At 40.9% G+C, this 27976-nt stretch overlaps 6 protein-coding genes across 7 annotated transcripts; all 6 read left to right on the top strand.

The window, feature by feature from the left end:
- The first annotated feature begins 1749 nt into the window (after positions 1-1749).
- On the top strand, positions 1750-3509 carry LOC118236458 (olfactory receptor 52K2-like). The gene is made up of 2 exons (XM_035434869.1): positions 1750-1811; positions 2037-3509. Exon 2 carries the CDS (start codon positions 2065-2067, stop codon positions 3010-3012), a length of 948 nt encoding a protein of 315 aa, XP_035290760.1. The 5' UTR covers positions 1750-1811; positions 2037-2064; the 3' UTR covers positions 3013-3509.
- Positions 3510-3926: 417 nt separating this feature from the next.
- On the top strand, positions 3927-21005 carry LOC118235216 (olfactory receptor 10A6-like). 2 transcript variants are annotated; one of them, XM_035432363.1, is made up of 3 exons: positions 3927-4369; positions 7059-7200; positions 19740-21005. In XM_035432363.1, the coding sequence occupies exon 3, from the start codon at positions 19759-19761 to the stop codon at positions 20713-20715; it is 957 nt and encodes a 318-aa protein (XP_035288254.1). In that variant the 5' UTR covers positions 3927-4369; positions 7059-7200; positions 19740-19758; the 3' UTR covers positions 20716-21005. The 2 variants fall into 2 exon arrangements, with proteins under 2 accessions (XP_035288254.1, XP_035288253.1); XM_035432362.1 differs by lacking the exons at positions 3927-4369; positions 7059-7200 and adding an exon at positions 19311-19539.
- Positions 4875-9470, top strand: LOC118236587 (olfactory receptor 52K1-like). The gene is made up of 2 exons (XM_035435079.1): positions 4875-4894; positions 7401-9470. Exons 1-2 carry the CDS (start codon positions 4875-4877, stop codon positions 8374-8376), a joined length of 996 nt encoding a protein of 331 aa, XP_035290970.1. The 3' UTR covers positions 8377-9470.
- On the top strand, positions 10748-12635 carry LOC118235215 (olfactory receptor 52K2-like). The gene has a single exon (XM_035432360.1). It carries the CDS (start codon positions 10967-10969, stop codon positions 11927-11929), a length of 963 nt encoding a protein of 320 aa, XP_035288251.1. The 5' UTR covers positions 10748-10966; the 3' UTR covers positions 11930-12635.
- LOC118236588 (olfactory receptor 52K1-like) lies at positions 12935-16894 on the top strand. Its single transcript, XM_035435080.1, has 2 exons — positions 12935-12961; positions 15400-16894. Exons 1-2 carry the CDS (start codon positions 12935-12937, stop codon positions 16366-16368), a joined length of 996 nt encoding a protein of 331 aa, XP_035290971.1. The 3' UTR covers positions 16369-16894.
- A 4099-nt stretch (positions 21006-25104) lies between the features above and the next one.
- On the top strand, positions 25105-27523 carry LOC118236589 (olfactory receptor 52K2-like). The gene is made up of 2 exons (XM_035435082.1): positions 25105-25130; positions 25298-27523. Exons 1-2 carry the CDS (start codon positions 25105-25107, stop codon positions 26271-26273), a joined length of 1002 nt encoding a protein of 333 aa, XP_035290973.1. The 3' UTR covers positions 26274-27523.
- Positions 27524-27976: the final 453 nt, after the last annotated feature.

The raw sequence follows: 27976 nt of genomic DNA on the forward strand, positions 1-27976 counted from the left end.
TATTCTGGCAACTGCCACTCAAGTTTCCATATTAGCCCACCTGCACGTGACAACCCTTGTAGTTTCAATATAGCAACTAGTTAGCAATTTACTTTTTAAAAGCACATAACAGCTTTGAAATTCACAGTCGAGATATTAAAGGGTGTAATTTATCTCATAGAACAAAACGTGAAACTCTATTAGGCTTACGTTAACCCCAGACCGTATTTTCAGCAGAAATCCAAATCCCTGTGAGAACAAAGCACTGGAAAACTACTGAGGGAACCCATGGCGGAAGAAACTTTCAAGTCGGTCAACAAAAATATGCTATCACTGTAACACTCTATTGCGCCTTTTTTTTTTTTTTTTTTACCACTTCCAACCATCCTGAAAAACAACCAAATTAAATGTTGAATATGTCAGCCATTGACTGGTGTACAGAAATGACAGCTTTAATACAAGCAATCTACTTTGAACCAAGGTGAATATTATAAAGTTGTAATGGTATGTCTAGCTTAAAGTTTTGCTGCGCATAAATGTAGGCATAAAGAAAATAACACTGAAAAGTTTGCAAAAGGCAACTTTCTCAACAGTAGCAATGTTGTGAAAACATTCTAAAATCCTAACACTCATTGGCCCTGTACACTGAGGCACACTCCCACCCCCCCCCCACCCCCACCCCCACCCAGCCCCCGGCTTCTCCACACTCCCGCACATTTGCATCAGCCCCTTTGTCCAGTTTAAACTTAAGGTTTAAGGTTTATTTAATGTTCATTACTTAAATAAAGGTAAAACATATTGAAGGCTAAGGTGTATGAATTAAATCATAATGTGTGCGCACAGGAGATCTATAGTGAAATGAAATCTGAAGAGGCTTGCCTCCAAACACATGTGCAGTGGGGTGCTTGTTTTCAGCTCTCCAAAAGTCTGTACACAGCCATGATCCCATTCAACATTTCAAATTGATGCCACTGCAAGAGCCTCGTCTCTCTCCCCTGTCCAGATCCTGCTAGACCTGTCTGTAGCATTTGACACGGTCAACCACAAACTACTCATCTCCACTTTGGCTGAGATGGGCATTTCAGGGACTGGCCTCCCTAAGTCTGTGCACAGCCATGATCCCAAACAACATTTTGAATTGATGAACACTACCAAGTAGCACCTTATAAATAATAGGCCGGGATGTCTCATCTTTATTATTTATATGGTAGGGCTCTAGTCAGACTGTTGAATTTATGTGAATTTGCATTGTACACGTAATAAAATACGATTGCCTTTCAACTGTGACTGTAATTTTGTATTTTCATATAAATGCACTTTTGTCACTTGTATCTCTTTGGTAGTTCCACTGTTACCCTTTTCTCAAAATGCATTGCTACAGAACAAGTTTCATATTAAATCGAAGGATTCTATTATTGCACACTGCAGTGCAATCAGTTATAACAGGCAGTAAAGCAAAACAAAAAGTGATTCCAGAATTCACATGAGGAAATCACTGCAAAGTTTTTTCTTGTTAAAAGTGAACATTCATGAAAAATGTGCATTAGATCCAAGCCAAGAACAGAATTAACAGCCCCAATCTCGCAGTAATATTCTATCTAAGAGGTAGGCTGCACTTGTGGGCCTGATTCCCTAGGCTGCATGTGACACTGCAGTAATATGTCAAAAGCAGCCGCGTCTGCCACCTGCTTTTCAGCGCATTACATCATCACTGGGGGCGGTCCTCCCCTGCCTCCAAATTGTGTGACAGGACAGAAAGGGGAGGGCTCATGCAGGATAAAGCCTGAAAGCCCATCAGGAAGAGAAGACTGCAAACCTGAAACCTGAGACAGGTATGACCTTGCCTTTACACCCCTCAGCCATCGAATGTACAGCCAAGTACAGCCATCGAATGTTTCAGGTACTTTGTTTCAAGTTGAGAGCAGCTACTAGACAATACTGTGGTAGCACTAGTAACAGTACACATCATTCTAGCGGACCTGCAAACTATAGATGCTATGTTATTACAGCTATAATGAGATTTCTCTGATCACTCGTGAATTCCTTCCTGATTTCAGGGTCTGGTCTCAGGCACAGAGGGCAGAGATGGAAAATGTGTCGTATGTACCTTTGAAGCAGCCCATCGTGTTCACATTGGAAGGCTTCATCATAACCAGGCAGCAGGGGTACCCCCTGTTTGTGGTCTCCCTCATCATGTACGCCGTGATGCTGCTGGGAAACATCACCGTGGTTACGGTGATCGCCGCGAACACCAAGCTTCACAAGCCCATGTACGTGATGATGTGCAACCTGGCAGCGTGTGACCTATTGGGGGGCACTGTAGTCCTGACCCAGCTGATGTCACACTTTTTGACAGGGGACAAGAACATCGGCTATGCTGCGGCCATTTTCCAGGTCTTCAGTGTGCACACGTACGGTTTGGCCGTCACCACCATCCTGTCCGCCATGGCGTATGACCGCTATGTGGCCATCTGCCAGCCGCTGCACTACCACGCCATCATGACCACTAGGAGGCTGGTTTCACTGTGTTTCCTGGCCTGGTTCATCGTGTTCTGTTTGGTAGCAGGCCTCCTCATTCTGAATGTGCAAACGCCGCTGTGTAGGACATTAATCATGCACGTCTACTGCAGCCATCAATCTATCCTGAGTCTGGCCTGCATCCCCAACCCCATCAGCAGCACCTATACTTTGTGTGCATTTTGGTTCATAAGAACAGGCTGCTTCCTAATCATTGCTTTTTCCTATCTGAAGATCCTCCAAGCATGTGTCATCAAACAGGAGAAGAACAGTCGGGGCAAGGCCATACAGACGTGCGCCTCCCATCTCACCATTTATATCCTCTTTGAGATCTCTAGCTTCATCATTGTCGTGACCTACAGTTTCCAAGAGATTAGCTCCAATGCCAAAAAGTTCTGCGCCATTCTGTTTATTATTGTGCCCCCCATGGTCAACCCGATTATTTATGGTGTGGCCATGAAAGATATTCGCAGAAACATTGTGAAGTTTTTCAAATCCGCTGCCTTGCCGAAATAGGAAAACGAGCGACTACCCTCCAGTTTTCCAAATGCCATTTAAAAAATGTTTATTTAGGTTGAGGAAAGTTGGTTAAGTGTTATGTTTTCATCACAACCGTATCTCTAAAACATTTTCCTACAAAAAAAGTGACAAACCTTATTGAACCTTTTTTCCAAACATAGCTGTAAACTTATGGTTCGGGTGCAGGTAAGAAGAATTATCATTGTAAAAACCTTGGTACAGCATTGTTATTCTCCACACCCATCCACAACTTCACTGCATTGTAAAAAGTCTAAATAAAGTTTTATGCCAGCTCAGCAGAGGAAACTTGAGGTGAAATCCTACACTGGTTTTACTTAGCTTTGCTGAGGATGATTATTTCGGGCACAATTTCAACCATCTTCCAATTTTTTCTTTCTTTCTGTAAAGCAATGTCAACACTCTGTGCTCTATAAAGATACAGACAAATACAGACCATTTCAACTCCCAGAAAGGAGCTAAAGGCAGTTAGCATTTCAGCACACTGTTATACTGCAGCAGATCAAAGGCTTGGAGAGGATGACTTTCAACGTAAACCATATTTAATAAAATAATTAAAATAACGTCAATTCAACTCTGCAGACACCTCCCAGTCTTGCAGTCTGGCCTTCTCAGGAAATATACAGTGTGGTTGTTACGTCCCTCCGCCTCAGGTGGGGGCGCTGGCCGTTTGGACACGCGTGTGTCTTGTTAAAGTTAATTGTGAGCACCTGTGGCGGTGCCCTTTTAAGAAGCCTGGAGTCGGCTTCTCAGGAGATGGGAGCTTTTTCTCCTCACCTCTCGACCACGGCCGGGTCTTGATTTTATCTGGTTATTTTATTTTAGTATTCCTTATATGTAGTAAAATAAAGTTATTGGTTAGTTTTGGGAAACCTTGGTGTCGGCATCGCTTATGTTTGCGGGGGCTTGAGAGCAACCGTAACATAAATGGGGGCTCGTCCGGGATTTTACCCTTTAGAGTTTACATTTTCTGTTCTTAGCCCGGTTAGCTTAGCCGCCGGGCGGGTCCAAGGGACTTGTCACTTTATTGTTTTTCCTTTTTTGTTTTTGGTGGTTAATATGAGTGGGGGTACGCTTCGGGGCACTGAGGTCGACTAGTTAAGTGGTCTGCTGACAGTGTTCACGAGTTTAGCGTTCAAAGTCGCCCCGAGCGCAGAAAACCACTGAAGACTAGTTTATTGAGTTAGAATTTTGTTTCTGTTTGGTTAGGTAGGACCGAGAAAGAACAATATTTGAATGGTAGCGCCCCTGATTGGTTTAATCACTCTGGATTTGTATCAGCTGTTTCGTCCAGCTGGGCCGATTGAGCTGGGAAAAGGATATAATCGTTTGACTGGTATGGTTTTTTTTTTTGATAGCACTGTTCAGTTCGATAACTGAGTAACATGGACGCCTAAACATTTAGGCTACGAAAATTTTTGGTTCGTCTCTTGTTATCGGTGCTTCGTGGTAATTGTCTGTCAGCTGATCCTCCTGCACGGTGTTTTGCTGACAGCGTTCGGCCAGGTTAGACTGGTTTAGCACAGACGGTCTTTCGATTTCCTAACTTAGCGTTTATTGCTTTCTCGTTCTTTATTGTGGAGTATACTATCGTGTATTTGTCGTTTTCCGAATATTAAGTCTCGTACCTCGTCCGTTTCGTGTTAGCCTGGTAGTGCTTCTGCTTCGGTCCTAGACTATTTATATTGCGGAACTGTCCGATAACTGCTCAAGCCTCGAGATGTAACGTTGAGTTTGCTCGAGTGTCTGTGTACTTGCACATGGTATTATGGAATAATAGTCCCTTGCTTTTACTGAACATCCTTTCACTACCAGTATTTAATTGAATTGCCATCTATGCTATGGCTGAGTCTGGATTCGAGTAATTACTATTTGAATTCAGTCAGCTAGATGCCTCTGGATGTGCATCAGTTGTATGGCTGGCAAGTGAAAAAGTTCCTCCTGCGCCGCACGCATGCGGCGCGCGTAGAGTTCCTGTAGCGTTTCTCTGTCTGTCTCCCCTGGTTTGTCTCCCCTTGTTCCCTTTGTTTTGTTTTGGGGACTGGTGTCCCCAGCTGGTTGTCGGGGTGTTACGTCCCTCCGCCTCAGGACAGGTTACTAATTCATTGCAGGCCAAGCACACCATTCACTCACACACTCATACCTACAGGCAATTTTGACTCTCCAATCAGCATAACCTGAATATCTATGTACAATGGTAAGGTTATAGGCCTATATTTAATCACAGATATTAATAGTAGAATGACATGGTATAATTACACAAGAATTCCTCTTGTTTATTTCACTATTCACCGAACAGCGTTGAATAGTGAGAGTACAGTTGGTAAACACTCAAAATGTAACAATAAGACTGGTTTAGTAATTATATTTATCGACTCACATTAAAATTTTTGAAAATAATTTAATATTCAATATGAAACACTCCGATACAAGATCACTAGCAAGATATTAACGATACAACTGTGTTTTGTACTACATAATTCAGTGGAGCTTGGAAAAAAAAAAAGTATAATGAAACTATAATGTATAGTTTATGAATACCCTTCAGTGTGGTTGCTTCAACAGCTGTCAACAGATTTTAAAAAATTGAGATGTGGCATTCTAAAGCTGTACCAGAGTAACTTTATGACTGCGACAACGTAATGGGATTTTGTAGACTATCAAATAGTGGCACTACTGAGTGGCAGACCACTCAAAAATAAATACTGAAAATAAAGCAGTGAATCAGTTCGAATTGAATCGTGGCCAAGGCTTTTGTGTGTGGAGTTTCCTCATGTCTGCGTGAACTTCCTCTCACAGTTCACAGGCTAATTGGAGAATTTAAATTGTCCCAAGGTATGAGTGTGTGAATGAATGGTGTGTGTACCCACTGATAGACTGGCAAAATGTCAAGGGTGTATTCCTGCCTATCACCCAATGAATGCTCAGATAGGCTGCAGCACCTCCCACGGCCCTGACCAGGAATAAGCGGGTATAGATAATGGATGGATTTCTGTTTTACAATGGAACATTGCCTCTGTTTGCTTATGATTGCACTTTTCACTGTATAGTAATGTGTACTGTTATTACTATTATTATTTTTATGTCTTTATTGTTGCACTATTTCATCATAAAGTTAACCACAAGAAAGAGCCAGATGCCTACGAATAGGCAATACATGTGTTAGAGGCCTGCATGAGATTTAAAATGAGAAAGTGTTAAATACGCAAATGCGGAAAGCATTTATCCGGCGAATATTTTAGTTGCAAATAACACACAACCTGCACTCGCACCCCAGTTCTACACTATGCCTGTGTTTGAAGCTCCATTATTCTGCATTAACAAATGGCTAAATGATTAATAATATAATAAATAATAGTATTAAAAATAACAAATAAATAAAACAAATGGCTGAAAAATGTCATCCGCCGGCCATGTCTCTTGCTGAAATTGTTACAATATAGCCTAATGACCAAAAAAAACACCAATCAAATTGATGTGGAATCCCAGAGCCTTTGAAATGGCTTTGTAACCCATTCCAGACTAATGTACTTCAACAACACTCTTCCTTATCTCTTCTGGAATATCATTTGATTGTGGCATTATGTTTGTGGAAACTTTGTGGTGACTACTTCCCTCTGGTTGTAAGGGTCACCATGAGTGAGGTTTAGAATCAACAGGGCTGCCTTCATCAAGCCTGGCTGAGTTAATCTAAATATGCACTAATTATCAATTAAATTTGGTTAATCAGTTGACTGAGTAACAAATACTTTTTCACACAGTTGAAATGGGTGTTTGATAGCTATGTGCATTAAATAAATGAAAATAAAAAATGTGTTTTGTGATTATTCATGTTCATTTTGTCTAAAGATCTGAAACCATTCAGTGTGACAAATAAACAATAATAGAGGAAACCAGAAAGGGGGAAACATAACAGTAGTATTGTATCTCAGAGGAAGGCTCCACCGATAGGTCTGATTCCCTCAGCTCCATGTGATTCTGATGTAATATGCCAACAGCATCAGCATCTGCCATCTGTCTTTCAGGACATTACATCATCACTGAGTCTAGGGGCGGTCCTCTCCTGTCTCCAAAATGAGTGGCAGGACAGAGAGGGGAGGGCCCATGCTGGATAAAGCCTGAAAGCACATCAGGAAGAGAGGACTGCCAAGCTCAAACCTGAGACAGGTATGACCTCGCCTTTACACCACTCTAAGTACAGCAATAGAATCTTACTTTGTTTCAAGTCGAGAGCAGCTATTAGACAATACTGTGTGAGCACTGGAACAATGCAGATCATTCTAGGAGACCGGAGAATGAAAGATATTATATTAATACAACGATATTGAAATTTCTCTGATTACTCGTGAATTTCTTCCTGTTTTCAGGGTCTGGTCTCAGGCACTGATGGCTGAGATGGAAAATGTGTCGTATGTACCTTTGAAGCAGCCCATCGTGTTCACAGTGGAAGGCTTCATCATAACCAGGCAGCAGGGATACCCCCTGTTTGTAGCCTGTCTCATCGTATACGCCGTGATGCTGCTGGGAAACATCACTGTGATTACGGTGATCGCCGTGGATGCCAAACTCCACAAGCCCATGTACGTGATGATGTGCAACTTGGCAGTATGCGATCTACTCGGGGGCACGACAGTCATGGCCCAGCTGATGCCACACTTCTTAACAGGGAACAACACCATCGGTTACACAGCGGCCATTTTCCAGGCCTTCTGTGTGCACACATACAGCTTGGCCGTCGCCACCATTCTGACGGCCATGGCGTACGACCGCTATGTGGCCATCTGCCAGCCGCTGCACTACCACTCCATCATGACCACTAGGAGGCTGGTTTCACTGTGTTGTCTTGCCTGGTTCATCGTGTTCTTACTGATTGGGATTCTCCTCATTCTGAATGTGCAAATGCCACTGTGTGGGACGTTAGTCAAGCATGTCTACTGCAGCGATCAATCCATTCTGAGGCTGGCGTGCATCCCAACCCCCATCAACAACATCTACGGTTTGTGTGTAGTTTGGTCCTTAAGTACGAGCTGCTTCTTAGTCATTGCCTTTTCCTATGTGAAGATCATCCAAACATGCGTCATCAATCAGGAGAAAGACAGTCGAAGCAAGGCCATACAGACATGTGCCTCCCATCTCACCATTTATATCCTCTTCGAGATCTCCGTGCTCATCATTAGCGTGACTTACAGTTTGAAAGACATCAGCCCCAACACCAGGAAATTTTGCGCCATTCTGTTTATTATTGTGCCCCCCACGGTAAACCCAATCATCTATGGCATCGCCATGAAAGATATTCGAACATACATTGTTAAGTTCTTCAAATCCACTGTTTCACCGAAATAGGGAGACCGGCAAATACCACTTGCTCCAGCACCTACTGCGACCCTGACCCAGAATAAATGGCTATAGATAATGGTTGGAGGGATGGATTTTTGTTTTACAATGGAACAAATCCTCTGTTTGCTTCTGATTGCACTTTTCACTGTAATAATGTATACTGGTGCACTGCTCTGTGTGGTACTGAATGGTAAGGTGTAAAACAAGTCTTCCGTACAGAAGGACAAAAGATAGACTAAGATGACCACGGTGATCTGGGTGTAAGTATTCCAAGGATTAATTTAGTTGGCAACCTATAGCATGGGTAAGTAGGATAAATCAGGGAAAAATGAATTATTACTATTATTATTATGATTATTTTATTTATTTTATTGTTGCGCTTATATTTCATCATAAAGATAACCACAAGAAAGAGCCAGATGCCTACGAATAGGCAATACATGCGTTAGAGGCCTGCATGAAGAAATGGCTTTTAAAAGGTAAAATACACACACGGGGAAAGCGTTTATCCGGTGAATACTTTAGTTGCAAATAACAGACAACCCGCATTCATTCGCACCCCAGTTCTACACTACGCTTGTGTTTGAAGCTCCATTATTCTGCATTGACAAATGGCCAAATGATAAAATAATAATTAATGAAATTAACAAATGACTAAAACAAATGGCTGAAAATGTGATCCGCCTGATATGTCTCTTGCTGAAATTGTTACAATATAGCCTAATGACAACAAAAAAAAAACACTCACCAAATTGATGCAGAATCCCAGAGCTTTTGAAATGGCTTTGTAACCATTCCAGACTAATGTATTTCAACAACACTTTTCAGCATCCCTTCTGGAATATCATTTGATCGCGGCAGTATGCTTGTAGGAACTTTGTGGTGACTACTTCCCTCTGGTTGTAAGGGTCAATATGAGAGAGGTTTAGAATCAACAGGGCTGCCTTCATCAAGCCTGGCTGAATTAATCGAATTATGATCTAATAACCAGATTAAATCGGTTGATTGAGTAACAGTTACTTTTTCACGTGGTTGATATGGATGTTTGATAACTTTCTGCATTACATTAAATAAATGGAAAAAAATGTGTTTCATTTTTACTCAGTTCCATTGTGTCTAATTATTACATTTTGTCAAAAGATCTGAAACCATTCAGTGTGACAAATAAGCAATAAAATAGAAGAAATCAGGAAGGGGGCAAATAATTTCACAGCACCACCTGTACTCAGTTTCAGAACTGCATGAACTATATATTTATTTCAATTTTGGATTATACATTGAGGGGTAGTTCAGGCTGTTGCACACTGTAGTGTAATAATGTTTTTGTCCTGATAGAATGGGCAGTAAGGCAAACTAAATAGTGATTTCAGAAGTCATTTGAGATAATCACTGCACTGTGTTCGTGAAAAAACTAGAAATACCGCCTCGCGGTTGTATGGAATATCAAGTCTTCAGACACCATCATGCCCTGCAGTTTGGGTTTCTCAGAAAATATATAGTATAATATGCAATTACATCATCAATGCCTCTGCCCTGCCTAACAGTAAACTGCAGAAGATCAACAAAAACCAGGTTTTTATCTAACCTTATTCCTGAACAGGGCTGTGTGAGAGCACTTGACTGAATAGCGTGCCGGTGGAGATAGCAACCCATTCACGCCTGGGTATCAGCACCTGCTACCTATTGTCTGGCAGGGGGTTTTGTGACCCAGGAAGTATAGACAAAACCAAAACATTCGAGAGCTCTCCGATCTCAATTCATAAATAGTCAAATCTAAAAATATTTCAGTCACTCGCATGTTTGGACAAAAATTAAGTACCCAGCCACACATTTTCAAGTCACTCCTCCATTGATGTTTCTCCCTGGGACAGGTTCACCATCTTTATCCAGGGGTTGAACCATACGTGCATAACCAATAAAAAAAAGATATTAATTTCACTTTTTGATTTATACAATGAGGGGTAGTTCAAGGTTATTGCACACTATTGTACACTACTTTATATTTTTCCCCAGTTAGAATGGGCAGTAAAGCAAAACAACAAGTGATTTCAGAGGTAACTAGAGAAACACTGCACTGTTTGTGAAGAAAAAAAGTTATTATTGCTTAAGTGAACGATCATGGCAAATGTTGATTGGTCCCAAGCCAAGAACAGAAATAGCACTATATCACAGAAACAATGTATCTAAGAGGGAGGCTGTACCTATGGGCCTGATTCCCTAGGCTGCATATGACATAGCAGTAATACGTCAAAAGCAGCAGCGGGGGCAGTTTTCTCCTCCCTCCAAAGTGAGTGACAAGACAGAAAGGGGAGGGCCCATGCAGGATAAAGCCTGAAAGCCCATCAGGAAGAGAAGACTGCCAACCTGAAACCTGAGACAAGTATGACCTCGTATTTACACTACTCCAAGTACAGCAATAGAATCTTACTTTGTTTCAAGTTGACAGCAGCTATTGGACAATACTGTGTGAGCACTGGTAATGCTGATCATTCTACTTGACCTAAGAACTAAAGACATTATATGACAGCCGTAATCGGATTTCTCTCATCACGCGTGTGAACTTCTTACTGTTTTCAGGCTCTGGTTTTAGGCACTGATGGCAGAGATGGAAAATGTGTCGTATGTACCTTTGAAGCAGCCCATCGTGTTCATAGTAGAAGGTTTCATCATAACCAGGCAGCAGGGGTACCCCTTGTTTGTAGCCTGTCTCATCGTATACGCCATGATGCTGCTGGGAAACATCACCATGGTTACAGTGATAGCCACGGATGCCAAGCTCCACAAGCCCATGTACATGATGATGTGCAACCTGGCAGTGTGCGATCTGCTCGGGGGCACGACGGTCATGGCCCAGCTGATGTCACACTTCCTAACAGGGGATAAAACCATCGGCTACGTGGCAGCAATAGTCCAGGCCTTCTGTGTTCACACGTACGGCTTGGCTGTTGCCACCATTCTATCCACCATGGCATACGACCGCTACGTTGCCATCTGCCAGCCGCTGCACTACCATGCCATCATGACCACTACGAGGCTGGTTTCACTGTGTTTTCTGGCCTGGTTCATCGCAGTCTGCATAGTCGTGATCCTCCTCATTCTGAACGTGGGAACTCCATTGTGTGGGACATTAATCATACACGTCTACTGCAGTAATGGAGCCATTCTGAGGCTGGCATGCATACCCACCCCCATCCACAACATCTACGATTTGTGTTCACTTTGGTCCTTAAGAATAGGCTGCTTCTTAGTCATTGCATTTTCCTATCTGAAGATCCTCAAAGCGTGCATCATCAAACAGGAGAAAAACAGTCGGAGCAAGGCCATACAGACGTGCACCTCCCACCTCACCATTTATGTCCTCTTTGAGATCTCCGGTTTAATCATCATCTTGACCTACAGGCTGCAAGAGATCAGCCCCAACACCAAGAAGTTCTGCACCATTTTTATTTTCATCGTGCCCCCCATCATCAACCCAATCATCTATGGCATCGCCACGAAAGATATTCGCACAAATATTGTTCAGTTTTTCAAATCCACTGTCTCAACAAAAATAGGGTAACCAGCCAGTACCACCCAGTTATCCAAATAACATTTTTAAAATGTATTTTTTTGGTTGAGGAAAGTAGGTAAAGTGTTATCTTCACATCACAACTGTGTCTCTAAAATATTTTCCAACAAAAAAGTGTCAGATGGATCTTTTTTCAAACAGTCGTAAAGTTACGGTTCACAGGTTGGTAAAAACAATTATCATTTAAAAAAAACTTTGCTATAGAACTGTTATTCTCTACACTGTAATTTACCTGTGGTTAAACCAAAGGTTAAACCTGTGTGTGATATGGTTACAGAGACAGCACACACAGGAATTCGTTATACTGTTTTGTCATGATTGTGTCTTTATTTGATGTTGGGGTTTTTCTTGTATATGAGAGAAGTGCATCATTGACAAGTTTTGGTTTCTTACCGTTGGTGATCCTGAACCAGCATTTTGTGTATCTGAGGTGTTTCTTACAACACCCTTTCATAAATTCACGGCATTCAGGTAAAACGTCTCAATGAAGTTATGTGCCAGCTGGGCAAAGGATAATAATTTCTGGCACAATCTGAATCATCCTCCATCTGTTTTTTCCCCATGACCTTTGCCTAATTTTGCAAACTAAAAAGCTATTAACTTTTTTAAATAAAGCATAATAATTGCATTCTAGTTTTTAGTTTTGTTCTTGTCATTTTATTAGTGTGAGTTTAAAACAGAATATTACAGAACAATAAAAACCATTCAACATTACAGATTGTATGTAAGACTGCAACCAGATACCTGAAACTGATTCAGGAGGAACACTTGAAATACTCTCTCACAAATATATGAGGGGGAATTGGAATTTTCTTATCCAGTCAACATGTGTTTTGTGGATTTGGAGAAAGCACAATGACCGGATTCCTCTGGGTATCTTGTAGGTGGTGCTGCGGGTGTATCGCGTGCCAGGGACACTACTGCAAACCATTCAATCCATGTACACTGAGAGCAACAGCTGCGTTTGCATGTTTGGCATTAAGCCAAGCTCGTACAATGCAGGTGTTGGACTCTGCCAAGGATGTGCCTAGTCTCCCCTACTGTTCCTGGTATTCATGAACGAGGCCCCAAGGTGCCACCAAGTTCTGGAGGGTGTCTGGTTTTGGGACATAGGGGTGGCATCTCTGCAGTTTGCAGATCAATCAATCAACCTTTATTTCAGCGTGAGAAACCATTGAGGAAGAATCCTCATTTACAATGGTGTCAAGTTACTGAGATTGAAACACAGACAAATTTGAAAAACATGTATTAAAAAAGTGTGATAAAAAGAAAAAATGTAAAACATTTAGTATAAAAACAATCGCAAGTTAGTAAGTGCAACAGAATTTAAGGACTAAGAATTAGAAATTGTTAAAAATTCAAACATAAATTAAAAACAGTTACACTGACTTAAGCTCAGAGATCAGAGTTCTGACCTATTGAAGTGGCAGCAATGATTTTAGATTTAAAGTGCTCTGTATTTTATTTCAAATGTATGGGGCACAATAACTGAAGGCAATTTTTATAAGGTCAGTTCTCACTGGTCATACATGTAGGGTAAGCCTATTTTGAGAACGCGCACTGTGATATTTAGTGTACTGGATTCAAAAAAGGTGAGATATATAGTGGTTGTTCATTCAATAATGCTTTATAAATAAATTTTAATTATGCTCTCTTCTTACTGATAGAGATGACCACCCAACCTGTGCATACAGGGGACAATGGTGTGTGTTATTGCCGTCACAGGTGATAAATCTTAGTGTTAAGTGGGAAACAGCATCTAATTACTTCAGAGTAGTAGCAACGCTCAAACGCATATTTTATCTCCATAATCCAGTACAGATTAAAATAGTGATTCTATTTTATTTCAGTGGAGCCTAGGAAAACAACACTTATTTCTAAATAGAAAGCCTAGTTTTGTCTGCAATTTTGTAACTAGTTTGGTAACATAAAATTTAAAACTGAGTTTTTCATCAACCCAGATTCCTAGATATTTATATTGAGGGACTCTCTCAATATGTGTGCCATCGAAAAGAATGAATGATTGGAATCAGTACACTTAGCCTTTGAGAACAATATCCATTTGTTTTTTTTTTTGGAATTTAGAACTAGCTTGAAGTTGAATAGTTGATATTAAAGCGTATTAAAAAAGTGTTGCAGGTTTTCAATGGCTGCTTGTATGGAATTTGCAGAACAATACAAAATTGTACCTGGAATTTGCATGAATCCAATGGAGATACAATGTCATTCATATAAATTGGAAAAAAAGTATACCAGTCCCAAAAGAGAACCCTGGGGAACACCCTTCATGATTTAGATATATTTTATATATACATATATATATATATATATATATATATATATATATATATATATATATATATATAATATATCCATTACCGTCAGTGCACGGCAGTTTGCATGTTGTAGCTGGTGCACCGCCGTGCGCACGCACCAATCCGTGTATCGGCACGCGAAACAAGAATCAGGATTGAGGAATGATAACATGATGGGACTAGAGTAAGTTTTGAAATAATACCGATGATCTTGTTTTGATTTTGATTTGACTCAAACATTATTGACTCCTGTAATAATCCAGTACAGTAATAGCGGGCTAAGCAAGGGAAGTTCATACAGCACATTGCATAGCACATTTCATACACGCAGCAGGCATTCAAGAAAAAGATTGTGTGATTTGAGTAATGGGGGGCCTGTGCCCCAGTAGAGCTTTATGTCTAGCAACCGCCCCCCCCCCCCCCCCCCATCGTAACCCATTGCTCAAAACACATTCCTACAAAACAAGTTTCAATAAACTGAAAGATTCTACACAAGTGAATGTATTCAATTTCTGAACTGAATATAATTCTTTATGAACAATATTAATTTCATTTTTGAATCAATACATTGAGAGGTAGTTCAAGGTTATATTACAGTGTAGTCATGTTTTTTGCACTGTTAGAATGGGAAGTAAAGTAAAAAAGTGTTTTCAGGAGTCATTCGAGATCATTACAGCACTGTATTTGTGAAGAAAAGTTTTTTTTTTTTCTTGTTGAAGGGCCTGATTCCCCAGGCTGCATGTGACACTGCAGTATTATTTCAAAAGCAGCTGCATCTGCAATCCGTGTTTCACTGCATTACATCATCATTGTATCCGGGGGTGGTTCTATCCTGTCTCTAAAATGAGTGACAGGACAGAAAGGGGAGGGCCCATGCAGGATAAAGCCTGAAAGCCCATCAGGAAGAGAAGACTGCCAACCTGAAACCTGAGACAAGTATGACCTCGTATTTACACTACTCTAAGTACAGCAATAGAATCTTACTTTGTTTCAAGTTGACAGCAGCTATTGGACAATACTGTGTGAGCACTGGTAATGCTGATCATTCTACTTGACCTAAGAACTAAAGACATTATATTACAGCCGTAATCGGATTTCTCTCATCACGCGTGTGAACTTCTTACTGTTTTCAGGCTCTGGTTTTAGGCACTGATGGCAGAGATGGAAAATGTGTCGTATGTACCTTTGAAGCAGCCCATAGTGTTCATAGTAGAAGGTTTCATCCTAACCAGGCAGCAGGGGTACCCCTTGTTTGTAGCCTGTCTCATCGTATACGCCATGATGCTGCTGGGAAACATCACCGTGGTTACAGTGATAGCCACGGATGCCAAGCTCCACAAGCCCATGTACATGATGATGTGCAACCTGGCAGTGTGCGATCTGCTCGGGGGCACGACAGTCATGGCCCAGCTGATGCCACAGTTCCTGACAGGAGACAAGACCATCGGCTATGTGGCGGCAATAGTCCAGGCCTTCTGTGTGCACACGTATGGCTCAGCCATTACCACTATTCTATCGGCCATGGCATACGACCGCTACATTGCCATCTGCCAGCCGCTGCAATACCACACCATCATGACAACTACGAGGCTGGTTTCACTGTGTTTTCTGGCCTGGTTCATCGCAGTCTGCTTAGTCGTGATCCTCCTCATTCTGAACGTGAGAACTCCATTGTGTGGGACATTAATCATGCACGTCTACTGCAGTAATGGAGCCATTCTGAGGCTGGCATGCATACCCACCCCCATCAACAACATCTACGATTTGTGTTCACTTTGGTCCTTAAGAATAGGCTGCTTCTTAGTCATTGCATTTTCCTATCTGAAGATCCTCAAAGTGTGCATCATCAAACAGGAGAAAAACAGTCGGAGCAAGGCCATACAGACGTGCACCTCCCACCTCACCATTTATGTCCTCTTTGAGATCTCCGGTTTAATCATCTTCTTGACCTACAAGCTGCAAGAGATCAGCCCCAACACCAAGAAGTTCTGCACCATTTTTATTTTCATCGTGCCCCCCATCATCAACCCAATCATCTATGGCATCGCCACGAAAGATATTCGCACAAATATTGTTCAGTTTTTCAAATCCACTGTCTCAACAAAAATAGGGTAACCAGCCAGTACCACCCAGTTATCCAAATAACATTTTTACAATGTATTTTTTTGGTTGAGGAAAGTAGGTAAAGTGTTATCTTCACATCACAACTGTGTCTCTAAAATATTTTCCAACAAAAAAGTGTCAGATGGATCTTTTTTCAAACAGTCGTAAAGTTACGGTTCACAGGTTGGTAAAAACAATTATCATTTAAAAAAAACCTTGCTATAGCACTGTTATTCTCTTCACTGTAATTTACCTGTGGTTAAACCAAAGGTTAAACCTGTGTGTGATATGGTTACAGAGACAGCACACACAGGAATTCGTTATACTGTTTTGTCATGATTGTGTCTTTATTTGATGTTGGGGTTTTTCTTGTATATGAGAGAAGTGCATCATTGACAAGTTTTGGTTTCTTACCGTTGGTGACCCTGAACCAGCATTTTGTGTATCTGAGGTGTTTCTTAAAACACCCTTTCATAAATTCACGGCATTCAGGTAAAACGTCTCAATGAAGTTATGTGCCAGCTGGGCAAAGGATAATAATTTCTGGCACAATCTGAATCATCTTCCATCTGTTTTTTCCCCATGACCTTTGCCTAATTTTGCAAACTAAAAAGCTATTAACTTTTTTAAATAAAGCATAATAATTGCATTCTAGTTTTTAGTTTTGTTCTAGTCATTTTATTAGTGTGAGTTTAAAACAGAATATTACAGAACAATAAAAACCATTCAGCATTACAGATTGTATGTAAGACTGCAACCAGATACCTGAAACTGATTCAGGAGGAACACTTGAAATACTCTCTCACAAATATATGAGGGGGAATTGGAATTTTCTTATCCAGTCAACATGTGTTTTGTGGATTTGGAGAAAGCACAATGACCGGATTCCTCTGGGTATCTTGTAGGTGGTGCTGCGGGTGTATCGCGTGCCAGGGACACTACTGCAAACCATTCAATCCATGTACACTGAGAGCAACAGCTGCGTTTGCATGTTTGGCATTAAGCCAAGCTCGTACAATGCAGGTGTTGGACTCTGCCAAGGATGTGCCTAGTCTCCCCTACTGTTCCTGGTATTCATGAACAAGGCCCCAAGGTGCCACCAAGTTCTGGAGGGTGTCTGGTTTTGGGACATAGGGGTGGCATCTCTGCAGTTTGCAGATCAATCAATCAACCTTTATTTCAGCGTGAGAAACCATTGAGGAAGAATCCTCATTTACAATGGTGTCAAGTTACTGAGATTGAAACACAGACAAATTTGAAAAACATATATTAAAAAAGTGTGATAAAAAGAAAAAATGTAAAACATTTAGTATAAAAACAATAGCAAGTTAGTAAGTGCAACAGAATTTAAGGACTAAGAATTAGAAATCGTTAAAAATTCAAACAGAAATTAAAAACAGTTACACTCTGACTTAAGCTCAGAGATCAGAGTTCTGACCTGGTGAAGTGGCAGCAATGATTTTAGATTTAAAGTGCTCTGTATTTTATTTCAAATGTATGGGGCACAATAACTGACGGCAATTTTTATAAGGTCAGTTCTCACTGGTCATACATGTAGGGTAAGCCTATTTTGAGAACGCGCACTATGACATTTAGTGTACTGGATTCAAAAAAGGTGAGATATATAGTGGTTGTTCATTCAATAATGCTTTATAAATAAATTTTAATTATGCTCTCTTCTTACTGATAGAGATGACCACCCAACCTGTGCATACAGGGGACAATGGTGTGTGTTATTGCCGTCACAGGTGATAAATCTTAGTGTTAAGTGGGAAACAGCATCTAATTACTTCAGAGTAGTAGCAACGCTCAAACGCATATTTTATCTCCATAATCCAGTACAGATTAAAATAGTGATTCTATTTTATTTCAGTGGAGCCTAGGAAAACAACACTTATTTCTAAATAGAAAGCCTAGTTTTGTCTGCAATTTTGTAACTAGTTTGGTAACATGAAATTTAAAACTGAGTTTTTCATCAACCCAGATTCCTAGATATTTATATTGAGGGACTCTCTCAATATGTGTTCCATCGAAAAGAATGAATGATTGGAATCAGTACACTTAGCCTTTGAGAACAATATCCATTAGTTTTTTTTTTGGAATTTAGAACTAGCTTGAAGTTGAATAGTTGATATTAAAGCGTATTAAAAAAGTGTTGCAGGTTTTCAATGGCTGCTTGTATGGAATTTGCAGAACAATACAAAATTGTACCTGGAATTTGCATGAATCCAATGGAGATACAATGTCATTCATATAAATTGGAAAAAAAGTATACCAGTCCCAAAAGAGAACCCTGGGGAACACCCTTCATGATTTAGCCGCATGTTGTAGCTGGTGCACCGCCGTGCGCACTCATTCAAGAAAAAGATTGTGTGATTTGAGTAATGGGGGGCCTGTGCCCCAGTAGAGCTTTATGTCTAGCACCCCCCCCCCCCCCCACCATTGTAACCCATTGCTCAAAACAAATTCCTACAAAACAAGTTTCAATAAACTGAAAGATTCTACACAAGTGAATGTATTCAATTTCTGAACTGAATATAATTCTTTATGAACAATATTCATTTCATTTTTGAATCAATACATTGAGAGGTAGTTCAAGGTTATATTACAGTATAATCATGTTTTTTGCACTGTTAGAATGGGAAGTAAAGTAAAAAAGTGTTTTCAGGAGTCGCTCGAGATCATTACAGCACTGTATTTGTGAAGAAAAGTTTTTTTTTTTTCTTGTTGAAGGGCCTGATTCCCCAGGCTGCATGTGACACTGCAGTATTATTTCAAAAGCAGCTGCATCTGCAATCCGTGTTTCACTGCATTACATCATCATTGTATCCGGGGGTGGTCCTATCCTGTCTCTAAAATGAGTGACAGGACAGAGAGTGACATGACAGAAAGGGGAGGGCTCATGCAGGATAAAGTCTGAAAACCGATCAGGAAGAGAGGACTGCCAACCTGAAACCTGACAGGTATGACCTCGCCTTTATACCACGCAAAGTACAGCCATAGAATATGTTTCAGGTACTTAGCGAGCAGATATTAGACAATACTGTGAGCACAGCTAACGAAGTAGATAATCGTAGCAGACCTGAGAACTAAAGATGTTATTACAGCAGTAGTTGGATATCTCTGAACACGTGTAAAAAGCACATCAGGAAGAGAGGACTGCCAACCTGAAACCTGAGACAGGTATGATCTCGCCTTCACACCACTCTAAGTACAGCAATAGAATCTTACTTTGTTTCAAGTCGAGAGCAGCTATTAGACAATACTGTGTGAGCACTGGAACAATGCAGATCATTCTAGGAGACCGGAGAATGAAAGATATTATATTAATACAACGATATTGAAATTTCTCTGATTACTCGTGAATTTCTTCCTGATTTCAGGGTCTGGTCTCAGGCACTGATGGCAGAGACGGAAAATGTGTCTTATGTACCTTTGAAGCAGCCCATCGTGTTCACAGTGGAAGGCTTCATCATAACCAGGCAGCAGGGGTACCCCCTGTTTGTGGCCTCGCTCATCGTGTACGCCGTGATGCTGCTCGGAAACATCACCGTGGTTACGGTGATAGCCACGGATGCCAAACTCCACAAGCCCATGTATGTGATGGTGTGCAACCTGGCAGTGTGCGATCTGCTCGGATGCACGACAGTCATGACTCCGCTGATGTCACACTTCGCAACAGGGAACAACACCACCGCCTACGCTGCAGCCATTTTCCAAGCCTTCTGTGTGCACACATACGGCTTGGCCGTCGCCATCATTCTGGCAGTCATGGCGTATGACCGCTATGTGGCCATCTGTCAGCCGCTGTACTACCACACCATCATGACTAATAGGCGGCTGGTTTCACTGTGTTTCCTGGTCTGGTTCATTACGGTCTGCCTGGTCGTGATACTCCTCATTCTGAATGTGCAAACGCCATTGTGTGGGACGTTAATCACACATGTCTACTGCAGTAATGGAGCCATTCTGAGGCTGGCGTGCATCGCCACCCCCATCATCAACATCTACGAAATGTCTTCACTCTGGATCATAAGAACGGGCGGCATCTTAGTCATTGCCTTTTCCTATCTGAAGATCCTCAAAGCGTGCATCATCAAACAGGAGAAAAACTGTCGGAGCAAGGCCATACAGACATGCGCCTCCCATCTCACCATTTATATCCTCTTTGAGGTCTCAATTTTAACCATTGTCATGACCTACAGGCTGCAAGAGATCAGCCCCAATGCCAAGAAAGTCTGCGCTATTCTTACTTTCATAATGCCCCCGACAGTCAACCCAATCATCTATGGCATTGCCATGAAAGACATTCGCAAAAAAATTGTGAAGTTTTTCAAATCAACTGTCTCGCCGAAATAGGAAAACCAGCCAGTGCCATCCAGTTATCCAAATAACATTTTTAAAATGTATTTATTCACATTGAGGAAAGTGGGCAAAGTGTTATCTTCTCCTCCCAACAATGCCCCATAGAAAAGTGTCAGAGGATTTTTGATCCAACTGGCCAAAAGATTATGGTTCACAGGCTGGTAAAAACAATGGGCCTCATTCACGAAACATGCATACAATTACCTTTGATTGTAAAGTGTGTGTAAGAACGTTTCCACAAACATTTCGGCATTCATAATTTTTTTTCATATTTGTATTTGTCCATGGCAGTTTCCTTATGCTAATCACATGAACAAGACTGCGCATTAACAGTCAGCATTCATACACCTGGTTTATGCACAGAAACAAGAAGTCTGCACATGTGTAAAGAATCCCATTTTGGTTTTTCATAGGAACATTTTTAAGAACAAAAATAAGAATAATTTATGTGAATGAGGCCCAATGATCGTTGTAAAAGCCTTGCTACGGCACTGTTATTCTCCACACCCTTCCACAAGTTCACTGTATCATAGTAAAAAGTGGCCATAGAGTTTAGTGCCAGCTGGTCAGAGGACAATTGAGGTGAAGTCCTACACTGGATTCCCTTTGCTGATGAGGATGAACATTTCTTGCACAATATGAACCATCTCTACCTTTTTTGCTCCCCAAGAAGAAATTTACTTTTTTAAATAAAGCACAATGATTGCAATCAAGTTTTTTGTTCTGTTGTCCTTTGTCACATTTTATTAATGTGAGTTTAAAAGAGAAAATTATACAATAAAAACAATCATAGATGTGAATGCATACGGCCCGTAAATCCCAGCTGCCTATAAACAGTACGCAGTACGCAAGCAGTACGCAAGAAGGAAACCTCAAAATAAGTTATTTTCCATCAGTAAAAGCGCCACTTGCAGCGCATGATCGAATCCAACCCGTGGTACACCCACAGGGCCAACGCACAGCTGGCTTTACCTTGCTCAGGGACATGGGAGAGATACAGTCGGAAGGGAAATAGCAATGTTCACTGCTCGAGGGCCTCCTGCTGGCTGTCAAGGAGAGCCCACGGCTTTCTTGCTGCGCAGGCTTGTGAAGGGGTCTCCTCCGTGCCTGTTCTGCGTGGGCACGGCGCGCGGCTGCAGTGTGAAAAGAAGCGGCTAGCTGGCAGTCGTGTGGTTCAGAGAGCAGCGGATCGCCTTCATTCTCCAGAGCCGGCAGCAGGGCCAGTATATGAGCACGAGTGAGCATAGTTCATGAACTGGACATTCCAAATTCGGGTGGAATTAATGATGCAACCTTTTTTCTCCACGGCCCTCCCACCCATCCACCTCCCACTTTGCAAAATGATTGGATAGACGTCCAAAAATTTGTTTAACAGTATTTAAAGCCAAAGGAGGTTATTTTGAGGAAAGTTGTGTTTATGATAACGTTTTAGTTAAACTCATCTATTTGTTATTCTAAGTAGAAATTGAAAAAAAAGATTATATTCAAAAAGGTTTATTTTCACTATACACTCATAAATTAACTGAATTCTTCTCTACCTAGTGTTCTTTAAAAAAACACAACAAAAAATAAGCACAGGTGCCCTAATACTTTTCGCCCACACTATGTTTATCAAAATAAAATATTTTTTAAAGAGTCTCTTTACAATAATTTACTACCGGGTTGTATAAACAAAACTAAAACCCTCGACAGCTCTCCTGTTGTAATTCAGAAATTGTGACATAAAAATTTCAGTCAACCCGAGGTTTGGCCAAACATGATGCAGCCAGCCCCACTGCTTCAAGTCTCTCTTCCATTGAGTGTTCTCATTGGGACATGCTCTTTAACAGGCCATCTTTGTCCAGGGGTTGAAACATTGACGCATAACCAAGTAAAGAAAACTAAATCTGCACACAGCAGTGCAAATTTAAGTTAAAACCTATTCCAGTTGTTTCTAATGTTAATTTCAGTTTCTAATGAGAACTAATTTTTTATTCAACTTCGAAAATGCTGATTAAATATAGCCTTTAAACAAAAAACAGTTATAGCCCACAGCTGTATCATGCTAGCTAGCTTTACGGAGAAACATTATGTGACGCTTAAAAGTATATAAGGCTGTCTAACTAGCAATGTTACGACCTTAAATAAAGCTAACTGCTATAAATGTTACTTCAGTTAAACGGAATAAACTCATTTCAACTTGGCTTCACTTTGCCAATATTTAAGTAAATTTAAATTCAGAAAATAATTCAAGTAGCTTAAATTAATATAGTCTACTCACCAAAGAACATACTCACCAAACAGATGTGGAATCCAACTTTCTGAAGTTCAAACCTCTGGCCTCTTCAGTCTTCAGCTTTTCAAATAAACTTTTCTTTTTGTTATTATTCAGTTTTTTGTGGTCAAAACATTTGCCGTGTATGGTTTAACAGAACAACAAATAGTAGCCTACCTTATCCCATGTCAAATGGTTACCCACAATTAATTGCCATTCACAGAAAAAAAACAGTAGACCAATAATAATTTCCCAGTATCATAAGGCTCAGCAGGGTGGCACGGTGGTGCGGTGGGAATCACTGTCGCCTCACAGCAAGAAGGTTGTGGGTTCGAATCTCGGCTTGGGGCCTTTCTGTGTGGAGTTTTCATGTTGTCCCCGTGTCCGCTTATGTCTCCTCCAGGTACTCCGGTTTCCTCTCACAGTCCAAACACATGCAGGTAGGCCGACTGGAAACTCGAAATTTCCCGTATGTCAGTGAATGCTGTGTGTGCCCTGCGATAGATTGGCAGCCCATGCCGGGTGTATTCCTGCCTCTCGTTATTTTAACTACTGAATTAGCGTTAAGCACAACCTGCAATAAAGCCTTATTATAAAGGCTGTCAACCAAAACTTGAGCTGAAGATACGTTAAATATGTACACTGTAGATCTTTATCATGAATAGCCAATTCTCAGAGTGTGCGTGCAGTGAAAGAAAAACAGCCAACATATCTGCAATTTCAAAGAATTTCAATGAAATGTGCTCAATTTTGCAAGGCAAGTAAAAGCAATGTTATTACTTGCCTAATATCCTTACTGTGAAGAACTGGCCCGACTATATCTAATAGTATCGACTATGTGACTTGTGAATTGCTGTGTTGATAATAGAAATGACTGAAAATAAACAGTTTAAGGGAAAGAATAAGAATAAACAGTTTAAGGGAAAGTTTGTCACAGATATGTCAGGCACCAACGTGACTGTATTAAATTATGTGTGCATGCACGGGGTCTATGGGGAAATGCAATTTGAAGAGACTTGCGTGCAGTAGTGTCTACAGTGAGGTGTTTTGGACCTTGTGTCTGCCCTCCGAGAGTCTGTGTATGGCCCTGACCTCATGCAACATTTCAAATTTAGTACACATTACATTACACCTTATGAATAATTGGCTGGGAGGTCTCCTCTTTCCTATTTATAATGGTAGTACTCTAGTGATACAAGGTGGACATGGAGATAGATTGAAAAAGTCCTATCATGGAAAGAGAAATTATACATGAATTCAGAAATGGAGCAAGTTGGAGTCTTTGTATCAACCAGAAGCCACTCATTTCAATGTGATGCAAAAGTGTTATTTTTAAATGTTTAAATATTTATTTTCGCAAACTTTACTTCATCAAACTGAATAAATATTTCAAATACATCAGGGTTGTTCTTTGATGTTTTTGGTGAAAATAAATGTTTTGATTTAGATATTACATATGCAATATTACTTTTATATGAACTAATGATTGTCTATGTTAAATATGAACACTATGTTAAAAAAAAAATCAGTTCAACTGTGTTGAATTTATGTGTATTTGCACAAGATGTTCAACCCATTCCCTACACCTGTGAATGCATTAGGTCTCTGAACTGCATATAGCGCCTTACAAACAATATTAATTTCATTTTTTGATCTATACATTGAGGGGCAGTTCAGCTCGTTGCACACCGCAGTACAATCATTTTTTTTGCCCTGTTAGAATGGGCAGTAAAGCAAAACAAAAAGTGATTTCAGAGTCATTTGAGATAATTACTGCGCTCTGTTTGTGAGGGGGAAAAAAAGTTTTTTTCTTGTTGTAGTGAGCATTATTGGCAAATGCTGATTGGACACAGGCAAAGAACAGAAGTGGAACAATAGTACAGTAATAACACAATAGCACAGAATCTCAGAGGGATACTACACCTGTGGGCCTGATTCCCTAGGCTGCATGTGACTCTGCAGTAATATGTCAAAAGCAGCAGCATCTGCCACCCGTCTTTCAGAGTCCGGGGGCGGTCCTCTCCTGCCTCTAAAATGAGTGACAAGACAGAGAGGGGAGGGCCCATGCAGGATAAAGCCAGAAATTGTGTCAGGAAGGGAGGACTGCCAACCAGAAACCTGAGACAGGTATGACCTCGCCTTTACACCACTCAAAGTACAGCCATAGACTGAAACTTCATTTCAAGCCCAGAGCAGCTATTAGACAATACTGTGTGAGCACTGGTAACAATGCAGATCATTCTACCAGACCTGAGTACTACAGATATTACAGCTGTAATTGGATTTCTCTCATCACACGTTTGAATTTTTTTCTGTTTTCAGGGTCTGGTCTCAGGCACTGATGGCAGAGATGGAAAATGTGTCGTATGTACCTTTGAAGCAGCCCATCGTGTTCACAGTGGAAGGCTTCATCATAACCAGGCAGCAGGGGTACCCCCTGTTTTTGGTCTCTCTCATCGTGTATGCTATGATGCTGCTGGGAAACATCACCGTGGTTACGGTGATAGTAGCGGATGCCAAACTCCACAAGCCCATGTACATGATGATGTGCAACCTGGCAGCATGCGATCTGCTCGGGGGCACGACAGTCATGGCCCAGCTGATGCCACACTTCTTAACAGGGTACAACACCATCGGCTACACAGCAGCCATTTTCCAGGCCTTCGTTGTGCACACGTATGGCTTGGCCGTCGCCACCATTCTGTCGGCCATGGCGTACGACCGCTATGTGGCCATCTGCCAGCCGCTGCACTACCACACCATCATGACCACTAGGAGGCTGGTTTCACTGTGTTGTCTTGCCTGGTTTGTCGCTGTCTGCATAGTCGCGATCCTCCTCATTCTAAATGTGCAAATGCCGCTGTGTGGGACATTAATAATGCATGTCTACTGCAGTAATGGAGCCATTCTGAGGCTGGCGTGCATACCCACCCCCATCAACAACATCTACGATTTGTGTTCACTTTGGTCCCTAAGATCCGGGTGCTTCTTAATCATTGCTTTTTCCTATGTCAAGATCCTCAAAGCATGCATCATCAAACAGGAGAAAAACAGTCGGAGCAAGGCCATACAGACGTGCGCCTCCCATCTCACCATTTATATCCTCTTTGAGATCTCCATTTTAATCATTGTCATCACCTACAGATTGCAAGAGATCAGCCCCAATGCCAAGAAGTTCTGCGCCATTTTTTTCATCATTGTGCCCCCCACAGTCAACCCAATCATCTATGGCATCGCCACAAAAGATATTCGCACAAACATCGTGAAGTTTTTCAAATCCACTATTTCACCGAAATAGGGAAACCAGCCAGTACCACTCAGTTATCGAAATAACTTTTTTTTTTAAGTATTTTTTTTTTGGTTGAGGAAAGTTGGTAGTGTTATCTTCTCATCACAACTGCATCTCTAAAACATTTTCCTACAGAAAAAAGTGTCAGGACTTTATTTTGTTTAAACATAGCTGTGAAGTCGTGGTTTGCAGACTAGTCAGAACAATGATCATGGTTAAAACCTTGGCACAGCATGGTTATTCTCCACACCCTTACACAACTTAACTGCATCACCGTAAAAAAAAGTCTCAAAGTTTTGTGCCAGATGGGTAGATTGTTTTTCTTTGCAGTGATAAGGATGATAATTTCTGGCACGATTTGAACCATCCTCCCCCATGAAGCTTTTGCATTAGAAAAAACATACCTAGCCTGGTTTTAAATACTAATAAAAAGCTATTTACTTTTTTAAATGAAGCACAAAAATTGCAATCGAGTTTTTAGTTCTGCTGTCCTTTGTTCTAAGGACATAATATGCCAAAAATAAAAAATCATTCAACACTACATGTAAGACTGAATCCAGATATATGCTCTGATTGCCCATTCTTGCTAGTACTTGAGTATTTTTCTTCTATGAAATTTCTGTTTTTTCTGCAAACCACTGTCAAGACTGGGCAAAATGCAGTGATAAACCCTGGACAGGTGACTAATTCATTGCAGGCCACAAACATTATTCACTTCCATCTACGGCGAGAACATGCAGACTCCTTTCATTAAGGCCCGGGCCAGGATTCGAACCTGGGATGTTCTTGCGGTGAAGCAATAGTGCTATCCATAGCACCACCGTGCTTCCCATGTGGGCCTTCCTAGAAGGTAATCATGTCATTTTAGAAGTCCTGAATGACAAGTAAATACATTCTCCTCCGTCCAAATTAAAAATCTGTGCTTATCTAGAGTGATGTGTCTGAGAACGTGATGTGTCGAACACCCATTAAAAACAGAACATTTTTCACTTAATTTTAACTTACTGAAGTCATATTGCACAACCGTTTATATTATTTACATATAGATTGTATATTTGATCTTGGTGTATCAGTAAGCAGAGCTGCAGAGAACCCTGTTGTTTGCCGAGTTCCCCTTGTTTGCAATTATGTATTGAAATCCAATACGTACCATAATTATGAAACTGAAAATGTTTTACATGACAAATTAATTCATGGGGTAACAATATACAAGTATAAAAAGTGTATATAAGTGTATATAAAAGTGCCTTTGGAAAATATTCAGACCGCTTCACTTTTTCCACATTTTGTAAAGTTATAGCCTTATTATAAAATTGATTAAATTTATTCTCATCAATTTACACACAATACCCCATAATGGCAAAGTGAAAACAGGTTTAGAAATTTTTGCATATTTATTAAAAATAAAAAACTGGAATATCACATTTACATAAGTATTCAGGCCCTTTACTCAGTACTTTGTTGGGGCACCTTTGTCAGCGATTACAGCCTTGAGTCTTCTTGGGTATGACCCTACAAACTTGGCACACCTGTATTTGGGATATTTGTCCCATTCTTCTCTGCAGATCCTCTCAAGCTCCATCAGATTGGATGGGGAGGGTTGCTGCACAGCTATTTTCAGGTCTCTCCAGAGATGTTTGATCGCGTTCAAGTTCGGGCTCTGGCTGGGCCACTCAAGGACATTCACAGACTTGTCTCAAAGCCTTGTTGTC

The sequence above is a fragment of the Anguilla anguilla genome, chromosome 9 (genome assembly GCF_013347855.1).
Source record: "Anguilla anguilla isolate fAngAng1 chromosome 9, fAngAng1.pri, whole genome shotgun sequence".
NCBI classification, from domain to species: domain Eukaryota; kingdom Metazoa; phylum Chordata; class Actinopteri; order Anguilliformes; family Anguillidae; genus Anguilla; species Anguilla anguilla.

Excerpts from the sequence above, each read along its gene's own strand:
- LOC118236458 (XM_035434869.1), top strand. The coding sequence starts at position 2,065 with ATGGAAAATGTGTCGTATGTACCTTTGAAGCAGCCCATCGTGTTCACA.
- LOC118236587 (XM_035435079.1), top strand. The coding sequence starts at position 4,875 with ATGGCTGAGTCTGGATTCGA. Across the intron at positions 4,895-7,400 it reads ATGGCTGAGTCTGGATTCGA|GGTCTGGTCTCAGGCACTGA; the intron begins GTAATTACTATT and ends TCCTGTTTTCAG.
- LOC118235215 (XM_035432360.1), top strand. The coding sequence starts at position 10,967 with ATGGCAGAGATGGAAAATGTGTCGTATGTACCTTTGAAGCAGCCCATC.
- LOC118236588 (XM_035435080.1), top strand. The coding sequence starts at position 12,935 with ATGCAGGTGTTGGACTCTGCCAAGGAT. Across the intron at positions 12,962-15,399 it reads TGTTGGACTCTGCCAAGGAT|GCACTGATGGCAGAGATGGA; the intron begins GTGCCTAGTCTC and ends CTCTGGTTTTAG.
- LOC118235216 (XM_035432363.1), top strand. The coding sequence starts at position 19,759 with ATGGCAGAGACGGAAAATGTGTCTTATGTACCTTTGAAGCAGCCCATC.
- LOC118236589 (XM_035435082.1), top strand. The coding sequence starts at position 25,105 with ATGACCTCGCCTTTACACCACTCAAA. Across the intron at positions 25,131-25,297 it reads TCGCCTTTACACCACTCAAA|GGTCTGGTCTCAGGCACTGA; the intron begins GTACAGCCATAG and ends TTCTGTTTTCAG.